Consider the following 14,649-nt stretch of genomic DNA (forward strand, 5'->3'; position numbering starts at 1 on the left):
ATCATGTACGAATTGAATTGCCAGTCTATGTCTGACACAGGATACAGCATGTTTGGGGCTGGTGCATGGGGATGACCCACAGAGATGTTATGGGGAGGGAGGTGGGAGGGGGGTTCATGTTTGGGAACACATGTAAGAATTAAAGATTTTAAAATTAAAAATTAAAATAAAACATATGTGGTCAAAAGATCCATTTAAAATGCAAAGTAGACAATAGATTTTAATAAAGCAGTATGAGAAGCATATTGATACGGTTTTTAGATTCCCCATTTCAAAATTTAAATATCGACAGTTATCTGAAAAAGCTATTAAAGTTCTCCTCACTTTTCCAACTAAGAAATCTGTGTGATGCCAGATTTTCTTAATATACTTCAACTAAAACAACATATTGAGACAGATTGAATGCAAAACCAGATATGAGAAACCAGATGTCTTTTATTAAGCCAGACATTTGCGAAACTAAGCCAGAGAATTTAAAAATGTAAAATAATGGCATTCTTTTCACTTTTTTCTGGCTTTGGAAAATGTATTTTATTCCACAAATAACATATTATTTGTGGAAACATGTAATGGGCTTGTTATTTATCTAAGTCAATTAATAAATATTTAAAATTTTCAGTCTTAATTTATCATATAGTAAATATTGACAGATATAACCATATATACAAAATCTCATTGGCAGTCTCAGTAATTTTTGAGAATATAATGGATATCTGAAACCAAAATGTTTCAGAAACACTAATGTATAGAGCAAGCCCTAAGCACACAGTAAACTACTCAAGGACTTTTAACAAATTTAACATTATTTTATAAAGTAACAATTGGGAAGTCATGGAATTGCATTTATAAATGATAAATAGGAAGTATTTTCCTTCTGTTTTAAAAGCAATCATACCATTTATATTAGAAGACTTCAGTGCCTGTGATGACATTCTCTCCATTCTTTCTTCCAAGTCTGTGAGTCTCATTTCATATGTCCCCATTTACAGGAGTAAAATTAGCATGTTATCCAGTCACCATTTGGCTCATGACTCAATGTCACTATAAAAATCATTTAAGCAGCTTCATAGACCCAACTTCTCTTAGGATACATCTGTGTGGACGCTATAATTTGTTTAATATAGGAGACGTAAGTACAATCTATTTAAATCTATGAATTCTACTAGGGTGAAATCTCCTGGTTTATTCTCTCAATTTGTGTAAATGATATTTAAAAGGATTAAGGGCATAAATAAGGGAAAGTCCAACATGAATAATCTCACTCTAGAAATCCATTAGACAAACAAAATAAAATTCAGAAGACCAATATACTGTTTGCTTTGTTAAAAAGGGAGAGTGAAACTTTTTTAAGAGGGGTGAAAAGAAAACAAGATTATTTTTTAGTCATGAGTTTTGATTGGATTTTTAGATATCAGTATTTAGAGACATGCTTTAAAATTTAATCTAGTTTTAAACAGTACAATAGTTAAATAATAAAATGTCTTTTCCTTTCTCTAATCAGACTTTGGATGTTAGTATAAATAGCTCTTATGTATAACTAGAAAAAAGCATATATTATTCTAGATATTAAATAAAAGAATATTATCTTTTCTAGACATGACAAAATACTACAATTTTGTCATGTCTAGAAAATTGTAATTATAGCAACATAAACAAGAAAGTCTAATGAAGAATCAAGGCCCACCTCTGGTAAATTTTCCAGATTTTCTTCCAAGTTTATTTTATATAAGGCCAGAATATGTGCTCATTGCTACTCTGTTAAACTTCTACCAGCTGCCGACACTTATTAGATATTTTTTGTTGTCATTTTTGGGTGAATATCTGTCAGACAAAACATTTGGCAACAGTTTCCCAAGAATGTCTAAGCAAACAAGAACTCATTATACAGTGACTATAATGCTGTAAAAGTTATTTCCAGTCTCTGGTAGTCATTTCAATAAATTTAAGACCTGTGTCTAAATGTTTAGTTGGACATGGAAAGATAGCTGCTGTGCATGTAAAAAATACTGTTTTGAGCACCTAATGGGAACTCACTAAGGAAGTGTAATCATGGAGAGAGGAAAAAAAAGATCCAGTTTCTAGCATCTGTATATCTTATTTCAAAATGTAATTATATTCTTCCTTCATGTATTTACATATGCATTATTTGTCAGCTGTTGTAAGAAAATGTAAGAAGAGTGGTATACTACTTTACAAAAATAACTATTGTATCAATGATTATAATGGGTGCCATAACTGAATGCCCAGTACTTAGTTTCTGAGGTTTATAATTGGATGCACATCAGTCTAGCAAATATATTTCATAAGTGCTTAAGGAGAAGAGAAGTTTACAGAAGTACTCTCTTACAATTCTCATTATTGTCTTTACTTAATCCAATTGAAAACTAGGCATACACATTTCAAAGGTGAACACAATATACGTGTATCAATAAATCACTCATAAACCTGTTTCTTTTTCCATGAGCTCATTTTTTTAGGAGTACCCTAATGAAAATTCAAATTTAGTCATTGGCTCCCCTCTTACAAGTAGAGTTACCACCATCCCTAGGAATTAACATCCCCAGATTTATAAGTCATAGCAGAGTACTCCTTTAAATTCATATCTTCGCATGGAAAATGTCACCACTTTTTTGTGTCTCACTCTGATATTTCAAATCTTGTTAAATCTGTTATCAGCAATGTGAATTAGAAGTAAACTCCTACATACATGAGTATTATTATCACAGTCTGTATTTGAAAAAATGATAATGACAAGAAACAAGGAACTTTTTTGCAGAATACAATACTCTATGCAAAACTCACAGACCTAGGTTTAAGCCATAGTCTGTGCTCCATTTAGCAGTAACTTAACGTCCCTGAAACTTACTTTCATCAATTAAAAAAGGATTTTTTTGCCTGCTTCATAGCATTGTTATTAGATGAGAAATAATAGCAGTTGTGCTATTTTTAAAGCCTATGTTTTAAAAAGTCATAAAGAGACTAAGAATGAAAGACAATAACAGTGGATGTGAGATTAATTTATTCCTGTAACTCTTTTTATCAGATATATTTGCTGGATATAAGAAGATCAATGAATGACTTAATTTCCACAGCATGTGTCCTTATTTCAAAACATGACCATAGAAAGATATCTGTAAAGATATCCAATTATAAATCTTTAAAGTAAAGTAGAAACTAAGTACTATGTTTGTTAATGGTAGTGAAGTAAGTAATGAAAATATTGTTATATTTAATGGTACTGAATTACTTAAAGGTCAAAAACTATCCAAATTCGTAGCTTACCCATAGACAAGCAACCTGGTAGAACAGAAAGAGTGGACTGGGAATTTGCAGACCTTCATTCCAAACAATTAATTATGTGAAAATTGGCAGATTACCTGAACTCTCTGGTCCTCAAATTCTTAATCTATAAAACTTACCAGAGTTTTAGAATTTGGTAATTTAGTGTAGGGCTTCCCTGGTAGCTCAGACAGTAAATAATCTGCCTGCAGTGCAGAAGACCTAGTTTCCATTAGGAGTAGGGATGTGCTCTGTGGCTACTGATGAAAGGTTATCAATATATTTCTTCCTCATTGTTCAGTTCTTTTCAACATTCTTTTATTCAGCGCTTATAATGTGCTAATGGCTCTACTAGGAATACTTGGCAGTTAAAATACTAACAAAATGCAGTTCCTGTCTTGTCAGAACTTGTGATATGTCTAGAAGGTGAGTCAACCATAATGCTAGTTAGAATTTCAGTGCTCTTAAACAGGCACAAATCAGGGCCGATGGGAATACTAACTGATGAGATAGGGGAAAGACGACAAAGAGAAGATGGGATTTGGCTGAATTTTGATGGCTAAATCCATTTCAGTAGGCAAGTTTGGGGATTTCCCTGGGTGATCCAGTAGTTAAGATTATCCCCCCAGTGCAGGGGGCATGGGTTCAATTCCTGGTCAGGATGATTAAGACCATGCATGCTGCCCTCTCCCCCACCCCAAAAAACAAGCAGACTAACAGCCTTGAACAAATGTATCATCAGAGAAGATCTGGGAATATAAATGTATTATTCTGTAACATACAAAGTGTGAGAGTGAGGGGTTAAAGTTAATGCACCAGAAGTGGGTTCTTCCCAGGTTATGGGAAAACTCAGCACTAATCCTGGTGAGAGTTTTTCTTATGTTTTATAGAGAATAATTATGAGTGACATCAAATAAAAACCAACATGACTTGGCAAATGATTAGACATGGATATTAAGTAAAGAAATAACTAAAAAATTGGGGTAGCAAAAAGTCAGACATGACTGAGCAACTAAGCAAAGCATAGCACATGGTATATTAATGAAGCAGATTTTCTCTATTTGTGTGTTTTATTGTTGTCTAACTTTTCTTTATTGAATGTGAAATGTTTGCAAAACCAAGTGGAAGTCCCTATTCAGCAGCCAGTTTCTCTTGTGTGTGAGGAGCTTGGGAGAACATTCTATATAGGAGATGCATACTTTTGTATTATTCATAGTGAGAAATTAGAAGCATTGAAATTAGATGAGTTATTCAAGTCAGTAAGTAAACAAGGTCGATGACTGATTCTAAATCTCCACAAAATGTGCCCTTATTTCTAAAGATGACCCTAGAAAGGGAAATCTGTAAAGAATACAAAGGTCAAATGGGATGGAACCAGGACAGTATGGTATGAAAGCTAAGTGACAGCTGTTGTTTTTTCTTTTCTAATCAGCACTTTTCCACCATGTGCCAAACACTGTGTTAGGCTCTTGAGATACATAATCCAAGTAAATTTTCATGATCATCTTGGGAACTAAGTATATTATCATATCTATAAATAAAGAACTGAGTACAGAGGGATTAGACATGACATAACAAGTAAATGGAAACCCTAGATTCCATGATTCCTGGTTTGCCCCTATACATTTTAATTTGTGCTAGGGGAGAGTTTCGAGGAGAATGCAACTAGCAGTATCATGTCACAGAGAGCTCAAACAGGATGGACCCTCACAATAACCTTGAAGCAGTTATTTCATGTTAATACAGATCATTGAGTGATCTATAAGAAAGCAGTCTCTGTTAAAAAAAAAAATCCCACACAAAGGCCAATGGAATAGAAAAATTCTAAAGGTTGGGTCAAGAAAAATGAGAAAATAAAAGTAGCTGAACCCTTCTGATAAGTTTGGTGAAGGAAAGAGAAGTTAGTGCAAAGATGTATGAAGGTTGAGGAAAGGGTATTGAGTTGAATCATTGCTTCAGTTTTTTAAGTAAAGTAACACTTGAACATGCTTATAAACTTAAAGAAGAAATCCAGAGGAGAAACAAGACACAAATTACTGAGGGGGGAAAAAAAAGGATTCAGCAAGGTCCTATTGGAGGTAAAAAGAAACAATCAATTTGTCGTTGTTGTTCAGTCGCTAAGTCGTGTCTGCCTCTGTGACTCCATGGACTGTAGCACTCCAGGTTCCTCTGTCCTCCACTGTCTCCTGGAGTTTACTCAGACTCATGACCCTCAAGTCAGTGATGCCATCCAACCATGTCATGTTCTGTTGCCCTCTTCTCCTGCCTTTAATCTTTCCCAGCATCAGGGTCTTTTCCAGTGAGTCAGTTTTTCACATCATGTGGCCAAAGTATTATAGCTTTAGCTTCAGAATCAGTCCTTCCAATGACTATTCAGCTTTGATTTCCTTTAGGATTGACTTGTTTTGTCTCCTTGAAGATCAAGGGACTCTCGAGAGTCTTCTCAACCATCACCATTCAAAAGCATCCATTCTTTAGTGCTCAACCTTGTGTATGTTGCAACTCACATCTGTACATGACTACCAGAAAAACCATAGTTTTGACTATACAGATCTTTGTCAGCAAAGTGATATCTCTCCTTTTTAATATGCTGTCTAGGTTTGTTATAGCTTTCCTTCCAAGGAGCAAACATCTTTAATTTCATAGAATCAGTAGCATGCCTTAAAAAAGAAAGCAGCTAGTTTATCTAGAAAAAAAAAGTCACTTGCAGAGAAATATATTTGAGATAGGAAAAAAATTAAGAGAACTTGTAACAGATATCCTAATCTTTTCCAAGAAGAAAGATTCAGAGTCAGCTCTTAAGGCAGGTAGTATCTGGTTGTGTGGAGTAGAGAGGGTTTGAAATGCTTCCCACAGAGAACAGCATAGTGAAGAGTCAACCACAGTGAAACAAAAGAATTTCTGCCCAACTCATAATATATGCAAATAATTGAGTAAAAAATGTTTAGTTGAGCCAATTGGCACAATTTTGTGGCCTTTTCTGGTAACACTCAGCTACCAAGTAATGAGATCAAAGAAAGTGCACCATGCTGTTTTCCGGGTGATGTTTAAGAAAGTCAGGGTGACAGTAGAGCAAAGGCACTTCTTGATGCTAATAAGATACTACATGAAGTGGTGGGCAATTGATCCATCCTGGGCTAAGAGGGAACTAAAAGGAAAGAAGGTTAAAGAAATTAAAGATATGACCAGTGTGAAGAATAGATTCATTGAGAGTAAGGGGGAAAAAAAAAACAAAAACGTGGTAATGGTCACAGAAGGGAGTTCCAAATTCAAGATTCTAGAAATGATAGAGTTTTAAATGATCATTTTTTAAAAACTTTCACTTAAAGTGTCACTAATGATTATGTCATCCAGCTGTCCTGCTTTACTGATTAGAAAATGGAAGGCCAGAAGTTCAAGTGATTTTTTTGACTATGACTCCATGACCCAGTGGCAAAGTCAGGACTAAACCTAGGATCTTCTGAGAGGCATTTGGAGATTTTACTAAATCTCCATTAAATCACATTGCCATAAAGAAGAATGGTAAATATAGTCAAGTGATTGGAAACCAATGTTATCCTTAATATAGTCACAGTAAAGCGTGCAGTATTCATATATTGCCTATTTCAAAGCTTGTATTATGCTCTTCCCTTTTTCCTCTTTCAGCTTGCTCTTACAGGAGAGTATAAAAGATTTCCCCAGATTAAATTAATAGCTCTCTAGTTACACACTAGAAGAAGAACTAAGTCTTAAGGAAGGTGCCTGACTACCATCCTGAATTACACTGTAAATGGCATCAATTTATTTCAGACTGACAGTGTGCATGTCCATGATGGGTTCCACAATTTTAGCTTCTTCTACATTTCATATATATTGAAAAGTTTCCTTCCTCTTGATTATTGGTTATGTGTTTTTAATTTTAAACTGTCATCAAATGTACTTTGAATCTCTAGGAGTAGGAGAGAAATTGTGTTATTTTAAATTTCTGTTTAAACAAAATTAACATTCATCTGCCATTGACCTTCAGGAAAAGACATGGGTTTTTAACATAGAAAATGAACTTAAAGACTTACATTTGGTGATCTTTTGTAATTACATGTATCTCATATTCTACTTTGAAAATATTTCTTCATTAAATATTTAAGTATGTGTGTTACCATATCTGTTTAGGAAAACTCACTTTCATTGACTCCTTTTTAAATTTGAAGGTTTTGTTTCAAAGATTCAATCAAGAAAGATTATTATTCTCCTCAAGGAACAACTTACCAAAGGGGCAACGAGGGAGCTATCCTCCTGCACTGGGTGGGAGAAGTATTTGATCATTGGTATAGCTTAGAATTGCTGGTGCATGGTGATAATAAAAAACAAACTGGATTTTGGCCAGTCTCATTACAGTTCTTAGATTCTCTGCAAACAACACCCTTGCTTACTACTTACCTCCAGGAGGGAACCCTTCCACTCCACTCCCACTGCCTTGGTATGCTACTGATCTCAAGTTCTCCTCTCTGGGGTGAAGACTGACTGAAATGATATTAGAGATGGAGAATTTTAGGATCTAAACCAGTTGTCCACAAACTGTGTGCTCAGTTGCTCAGTGTGTCCAGCTGTTTGTGACCCCATGGACTGTAGCACACCAGGCTCCACTTTCCATGGGATTTTCCAGGCAAGAATATTGGAATGGGTTGCCATTTGCTACTCCAGTGGCCACAAACTATGGCATGCAGGCCAAATATGGCCATATGCCTATTTTTATAAATAGAGTTTGTTTATTACTTTTATTTAATGTATTCTTTCTGAATGCTTTTGCATTACAATCACAAAGTTGAGTAGTTGGATAAAGACTATATACTCTCCACACCTAGAATAGTTACTATCAAGCTCTTCACAGAAAACATTCCCTGACTGTCAGTAATCAAAGTATTACTTGCTTTGTAGACATGTAAGCAAGACAGTTATTTCACATTCATATTATAGGCCAGTAATTTAACAAGTATTTTTATTAAGTGTTTACCATTGTCCACCATTATATTTACCTATCATTTTTTCTCTTTTTTGTAGCCCCTGCTATGTGGATATTTGTTAGCAATGACTGATGTGGAAACTACATATGCAGATTTTATTGCTTCAGGAAGAACGGGTAGAAGAAATGCAATACATGATATCCTGGTTTCCTCTGCAAGTGGCAACAGCAATGAATTAGCCTTGAAATTAGCAGGTCTTGATATCAACAAGACAGGTGAGTTGTTTGACATCTCTCTGTGAAAATGGAGTGATTTGCAGCATTTCACTAAGTAGGGTTAAGGCATGAAAAAAAAAAAACACCTTTGGAAGTAACCTAATAGAGAGAGTCATAAACAGTTTTATATAGAAGGTAAGGTAAAAGGCAGGTACTAAATCTCTTAATCATGCTCACTCTGCTTTACAGAGTTTCCTACTCAGATGCAGAGACCTTAATCTGATTTTACTAATGCAGTCAATGAAACACATGACTTTTTTTTTTTAATCCTCATCTCTATAAAAGCTCTTAAATATGAAGAACATTTAACAAAGCTGGAGCTAGGACAATACTGGCCACCTCTAACATTTAACAACATTAGATGTTTAACAAGATCCACAGGTGAGTCTGACAGACCTCAATTTCAAGAACCATTTCAAAATAAAAGGGTCTCTAGGACCATTTTTGTTGAGAATGGAAGTAAAATAGTTGGTTACATAAACAAATTTTAGGTAAGAAGTTCTTTTAGTTTTCCTTCAATCATAGACTGAGTTTGAAAAGCTGTCTTATTTTTGGGCCCCAAAGTCCTACCCACCAAATCTAGCTTTACCAATGAAAAAGTAAAACAAGTTTGACATGTCAAAATACTTCTTAATCCCCTGATAGTTCTTCCATCCATAGTTTTTGCAAGTATCAAAGCTGAATGCATTTCTCTGAAAAAAAAAATTTGTGCAAAAAATCTTTTAAAGTAAAAAGCAGTTCATGATTAAGGAACCATAGTGTTATACATATGAAAAACACTGATCAATTTCTGACTTGTGATAACAACTTGATATTGTTGTAACTTCTATGCTGTTAGAATTTTTATGCAAAGCCTTCCAGTTATAGTATTGGAAAACTGAGTCAGAACATACATATATGAATGAAATAGTTCACCAACGCTATCTTAAAATCCTTAGGGACAGAACTTTATTCAGTGATTACAGGTCAGCAAGTTATACCTTGGTCTTTTCAAATTCAGGTTGAAAATAAAACCGTAACAATCACTTCTATGGAGCACACAGACTGAAGTATATTTTAGTTTTCATTGTTTCTCTATCTTTACTACTGGGAGTTAATATTTAAAATTAACTGCTAACTCTGAGAAAGCCTATAGGGAATCATTCCAATTTGGTGGCATAAAGAAGTAGATGTATTTTTTTCCATCAATCTTTGAGAATTTGTTAAAATTTTTCATTAAATTTGTATTCTATATAAATATTCTATTTTAAATAATCTACATTAATTTAGCCACTCAGGCTTAAAGCTCAACATTCGGGAAACTAAGATCATGGCATCTGGTCCCATCACTTCATGGGAAATAGAAGGGGAAACAGTGGAAACAGTGTCAGACTTTATTTTTGGGGGCTCCAAAATCACAGCAGATGGTGATTGCAGCCATGAAATTAAAAGACGCTTACTCCTTGGAAGCAAAGTTATGACCAACCTAGATAGCATATTCAAAAGCAGAGACATTACTTTGCCAACAAAGGTCCGTCCAGTCAAGGCTATGGGTTTTCCAGTGGTCATGTATGGATGTGAGAGTTGGACTGTGAAGAAAGCTGAGCACCGAAGAATTGATGCTCTTGAACTGTGGTGTTGGAGAAGACTCTTGAGAGTCCCTTGGACTGCAAGGAGATCCAACCAGTCCATTCTAAAGAAGATCAGTCCTGGGTGTTCTTTGGAATGAATGATGCTAAAGCTGAAACTCCAGAACTTTGGCCATCTCATGAGAAGAGTTGACTCATTGGAAAAGACTCTGATGCTGGGAGGGATTGGGGGCAGGAGGAAAAGGGGATGACAGAGGATGAGATGGCTGGATGGCATCACCAATTTGATGGACATGGGTTTGGGTGAACTCTGGGAGTTGGTGATGGACAAGGAGGCCTGGTGTGCTGCAATTCATGGGGTCGCAAGGAGTCGGACACGACTAAGTGACTGAATTTAACTGAACTGAACATGAGGATATTTTTATTCATAGTGTAGTTTAATTTATTTTTGTTGTTGTTGTTTTCACTGAAATTAAGACCCATTAGCCACAAGACCTTTCTTATAACAGCAATTATAGTCTCAATATAATCTATATAAATTATGTTAAAATTTAAATAAACTGAAATTTTATATTAATACATAAATACATTTGTATTTGATGTTAATATACTGTAATTGAATATTAGTAATTTAAAATAACTCAGAAAACTTTATGTTTCCAGATGTTAAAATATTTCTACATGTTAATTGCAAAAATTCAGTGGACTCTGAAAGAATTTTGTTTCTCTTAAAAATCACAAAGTCCAGACTAAGGCAAAGTATAAATAGCACTGACTTTATTATTCTAAATACAAAGACCTAAAAATAATAACTATGACCAAAAGTCTAAAATATTCAAAAAATGACAACTATACAGTGGCAAATTAAATAACACTAGCTGAGAATAGTATGGGACTTCCTTTGTAGTTCCTGAATATTTCAGCTTCTTTTTAAGTTTTCGTTCAACAATATTATTGTCTCATGTTTATCTTGATTTGTTAACAAGCATCTATTTAGCCACAGCTCTGTGTCTGCAGCATTATGCTGAGCCCTGAGAAGTGTCCCTGGATACCCAGAAAGTCCCAAGCCCCATGGAGTCAAGATCCTCATCTTGTATTTATGCAGTCACTTTCATCTTTAATATTCTACTGTCTTGCATCCGCCCTAATGTGACTTCTTTATTTTGGCTGCCAAGAGCTTCTCCTGTTTATCAAGTTCTTATTTCATATGCTAATCTACACATCTCAGATTCGCTATCTGCACACCTTGGGGGCGTCCAATGAAAATAGTACATGAACATTCTATGTAATGTGTCATATTTTTGAAACTCCTTTAGAACAGAATATGATTTTTATGTGGAAAAACTGCTTTAAATTTCCCTAAAGTATGATGTGGGCTACCCTGGTGCCTCAGACAGTAGAGAGAAGCCGCCTGCAATTCAGAAGACTGAGTTCCATCCCTGGGTCGGGAAGATCTCCTGGAGAAGGGAATGGCTACCCACTCCAGTATTCTTGTCTGGAGAATGCCATGAATAGAGGAGCCTGGTGGGCTACAGTTCATGAGGTTGCAAAGAGTCATACACGACTGAGTGACTAAGCACAGCACAAAGTATGGTGTATGGTGAGGTGTCTTATATGTACTTGTTAAGCGTAAAGGAGAAATTGCCCTCAACGTTTCCAGCTAAATAATGAACAGCCTACTTACCTCTATGAATTTGAGTAATGGTAATAAATTCTTAGTAAAAATTTGCAAGACCTCCAAATATTTTGTCTACTAAGCCATGGTTGCTTAGTAAACACGTGTAAATATTTAAATCTTTGAATCAAGAATTGCCTGCAGCTTGCACCCATTAAAGTAACCCAATATGGAGAGAAAGCATTTTTTCATTTTGGTGTTTAGATTGCTGCTAAGGGTGCAATTATGAAGGTGGTTTTATTGGATTTGTACATAAGTTCCATCAGGGCAGGCTAGAGGCCATCATAACTATCCAACTAGGGGGTAACCACCTGATATGATATCCTTCCACTGTTGTTTTTAATTTAAATTAATTAAACCTCTGAGAAGTCAGCTAGGTTATCATCATGTGTTCAAAATAATGTAAACCATAATTTTAAAATATTTCTTAAAATAAGATAGTCAAACATCAAAAGGTAAGCTTGTTCCCCACTTCTGATTTCTGCCTAAAGACACATTTGATTTCTGTAACTGGTGAAATTACAAGTGGCATGCCATGACCTGGTCATGAGATTTCCCAGCTATTTATCAAAAGCATAGAGCATCACTAATCACTTAAAAAACTCAGTTATTTTTTGCCTTTTTGAGCCATGCTCTCCCAGAACCAGAATTAATCTTCCTTTGAAACATTTAGGGGTTCCGAAGTGGCGTTAGTGGTAAAGAACTTGCCTGCTCATCCAGGAGACATAAGAGACATGGGTTCAATCCCTGGGTTGGGAAGATCCCCTGGAGGAGGGTATGGCAACCCACTCCAGTATTCTTGCCTGGAGAATCCCATGGACAGAGGAGCATGGTGGGCTACAGTCCATGGGATTGCAGTCGGACACGATTGAAGCAGCTTAGCACTGGCACAGAAACATTTAAGCTGTTTTCTTTCTTTTTAATATTTATTTATTTATTTGTATATTTTGGCTGTGCCAGGTCTTAATTGAGGCATGTGAGATCTTTAGTTGCCACATGCCCAGGGATTGGACCAGGAATTGAACCCAAGCCCCCTGCACTGGGAGCATGGAGTCTTAGCCACTGAGCCACCAGTGGCTAAAAATCCTAAGGGAAGTCATAAGATGTTTTCTTGATGGGGCGTTGATTACCAAGAAAATGTACTTGTCTGTATGAGGATTTCTGAATAGAGGATTTCTAACATTTCCAAAAAGATATGTTGAGAGTCAGTAAATAAAAGCAGTTATTTTTATTTTGCCTTTATCCTTGTTTTTGTCTCTAACAGAAGGGGAAGAAGATGCACAGCGAAATTCAACAGAACAAAGTGGGGAAGCCCAGGGAGAAGCAGCAAAATCTGAAAGTTAACACTCCACTTTGACCTTCTTCAACACCTGACGATGTCTCCAATCTCCAGACCTGGCTGGAATGCATTTATTTCCAAGAGTGAAAAGGGGAAGAAGAAAATGGCTGTACTGCTTTGCAGGAACCTGCTTGTTATGTTAAAAGTGGGGGCAGAGGCTGTGGCTGCAGACAGACTTTTCTCTACCTCTGGCATTAGCAATGGTTGAAATCATGTGGCTTGTGTTTGGATGTCATTTTTGTACGGATCCTTTCACTTGACCATATGATGAAATGCTTGTAGAGAGTAGCAGTGATCTAGATGATGATTCTTCCTGTAGCATCTGGCCCCTCACAATGTCAGAGGATTTAATTGTGTCTAATAGCAAAGGGTTGGTTGAACCCCAGAGTTTAAATATCTCTGGCCCGAGTATTCACCCAGTAAAAGAACCATCCAGAAAGTACTGTTTTTAGCATCATGTATCTGTGTGTTCCTGCTTTGTTATTTACACTGTTTTGTATTGTACAATATAGATGCTCAGCACTGCCCCCCTTCTTCAATTGCTTATGAAAAACAAAAATGATGCACATTACTGTGAATTTTTATACCACTCATTTTTTAAAGGGCTGCCTAAAAATTCTGCTCCATAGCGTGGTGGTGTACACAAGATAGGACACACATTTTTTTAAAACAATCTGTCCCCTTAATTCACTGCTGATGAATTAAGTCTAACAGATTCATCAGGACTCCTTTGCTTATTATACAGACATTTGAAAATATCCATTAATGTGAATATTACCTGAATTCAGTCTGTTTGGTGTCTGCACAGACCAGAGTTCAGTCTGCAAATTTTGTCTTATTCCCAAATGGAGAACTTTTTCCGACTAACATTTTCATTTCCAATTGTGAGAATTTTTGAGAACTGGGGATATGGGAAAGAGAATAGAAAATAATCCTAAGCACTGGAAATATTTTCTTCTCTGGAATCAAATTTCTTACAGTGCTGTATGATACTACTAACATTTGGAGGACAGCTTATCTCCATGGAGCTGAAAAAGATGGAGAAAATGACCTTGCAATCATGTGGACACCAATCACAAAAGTAAAGCCCTTGTGTTGTATTTTTCATGTCTTTTTTCAGCCCTATCAGATCCAAATGTTATTATGCACTTTTTAATGTTTGTAAACTTTTACTAATAATTAGTGTGAATTGCAATCTGATACAATAATAATCATCATTAGAAGCTGACAAAATCCTTATTAATACTGTTGATGGCCTCTGCTGTGTTTTGACATTGTGGTTCTTAAATGGAAAGTTTCTATGAGCTGTGTAATCACTCTGGTCAGTATTATGAAATCATTTCTCAGTGGTAATAAATAAGGCACCAGTGATATGCCAATGGCTCATGAATTACTGGACACATAGAAGGCAAAAGGAAGACCCTTTACAATAAAGACCCCAGTTAACTGTCCTCAAGGTCTTAGATACCATTCCATATGAAATAGTTTAAGCAGCGTTTCAACGGGTAATCTACCTGGATACACCAGGAACTCCGCCCTCCTTTGTATTTACATGAAGGATGAAAGGTAAGTT

General features: G+C 35.7%; 1 protein-coding gene across 7 annotated transcripts in view; it reads left to right on the top strand.

Annotated features, from left to right (window-relative positions):
* Window positions 1–14,449, top strand: part of PKIA (cAMP-dependent protein kinase inhibitor alpha) — a 98,379-nt gene extending 83,930 nt beyond the window's left edge. For 6 of the 7 annotated variants that reach the window (XM_069601066.1, XM_069601064.1, XM_069601068.1 and 3 more), the window contains 2 exons: window positions 8,317–8,494; window positions 13,002–14,449. In XM_069601066.1, coding sequence (XP_069457167.1) covers window positions 8,344–8,494; window positions 13,002–13,081 — 231 coding nt within the window. In that variant the 5' untranslated portion in view covers window positions 8,317–8,343 and the 3' untranslated portion in view covers window positions 13,082–14,449. Of the gene's footprint in view, window positions 1–995; window positions 1,130–8,316; window positions 8,495–13,001 lie in introns of those variants that run through there. The other variant, XM_069601065.1, reaches the window with a different exon arrangement.
* Window positions 14,450–14,649: the final 200 nt, after the last annotated feature.

The sequence above is a fragment of the Ovis canadensis genome, chromosome 9, assembly GCF_042477335.2.
Source record: "Ovis canadensis isolate MfBH-ARS-UI-01 breed Bighorn chromosome 9, ARS-UI_OviCan_v2, whole genome shotgun sequence".
Classification (NCBI taxonomy): domain Eukaryota; kingdom Metazoa; phylum Chordata; class Mammalia; order Artiodactyla; family Bovidae; genus Ovis; species Ovis canadensis.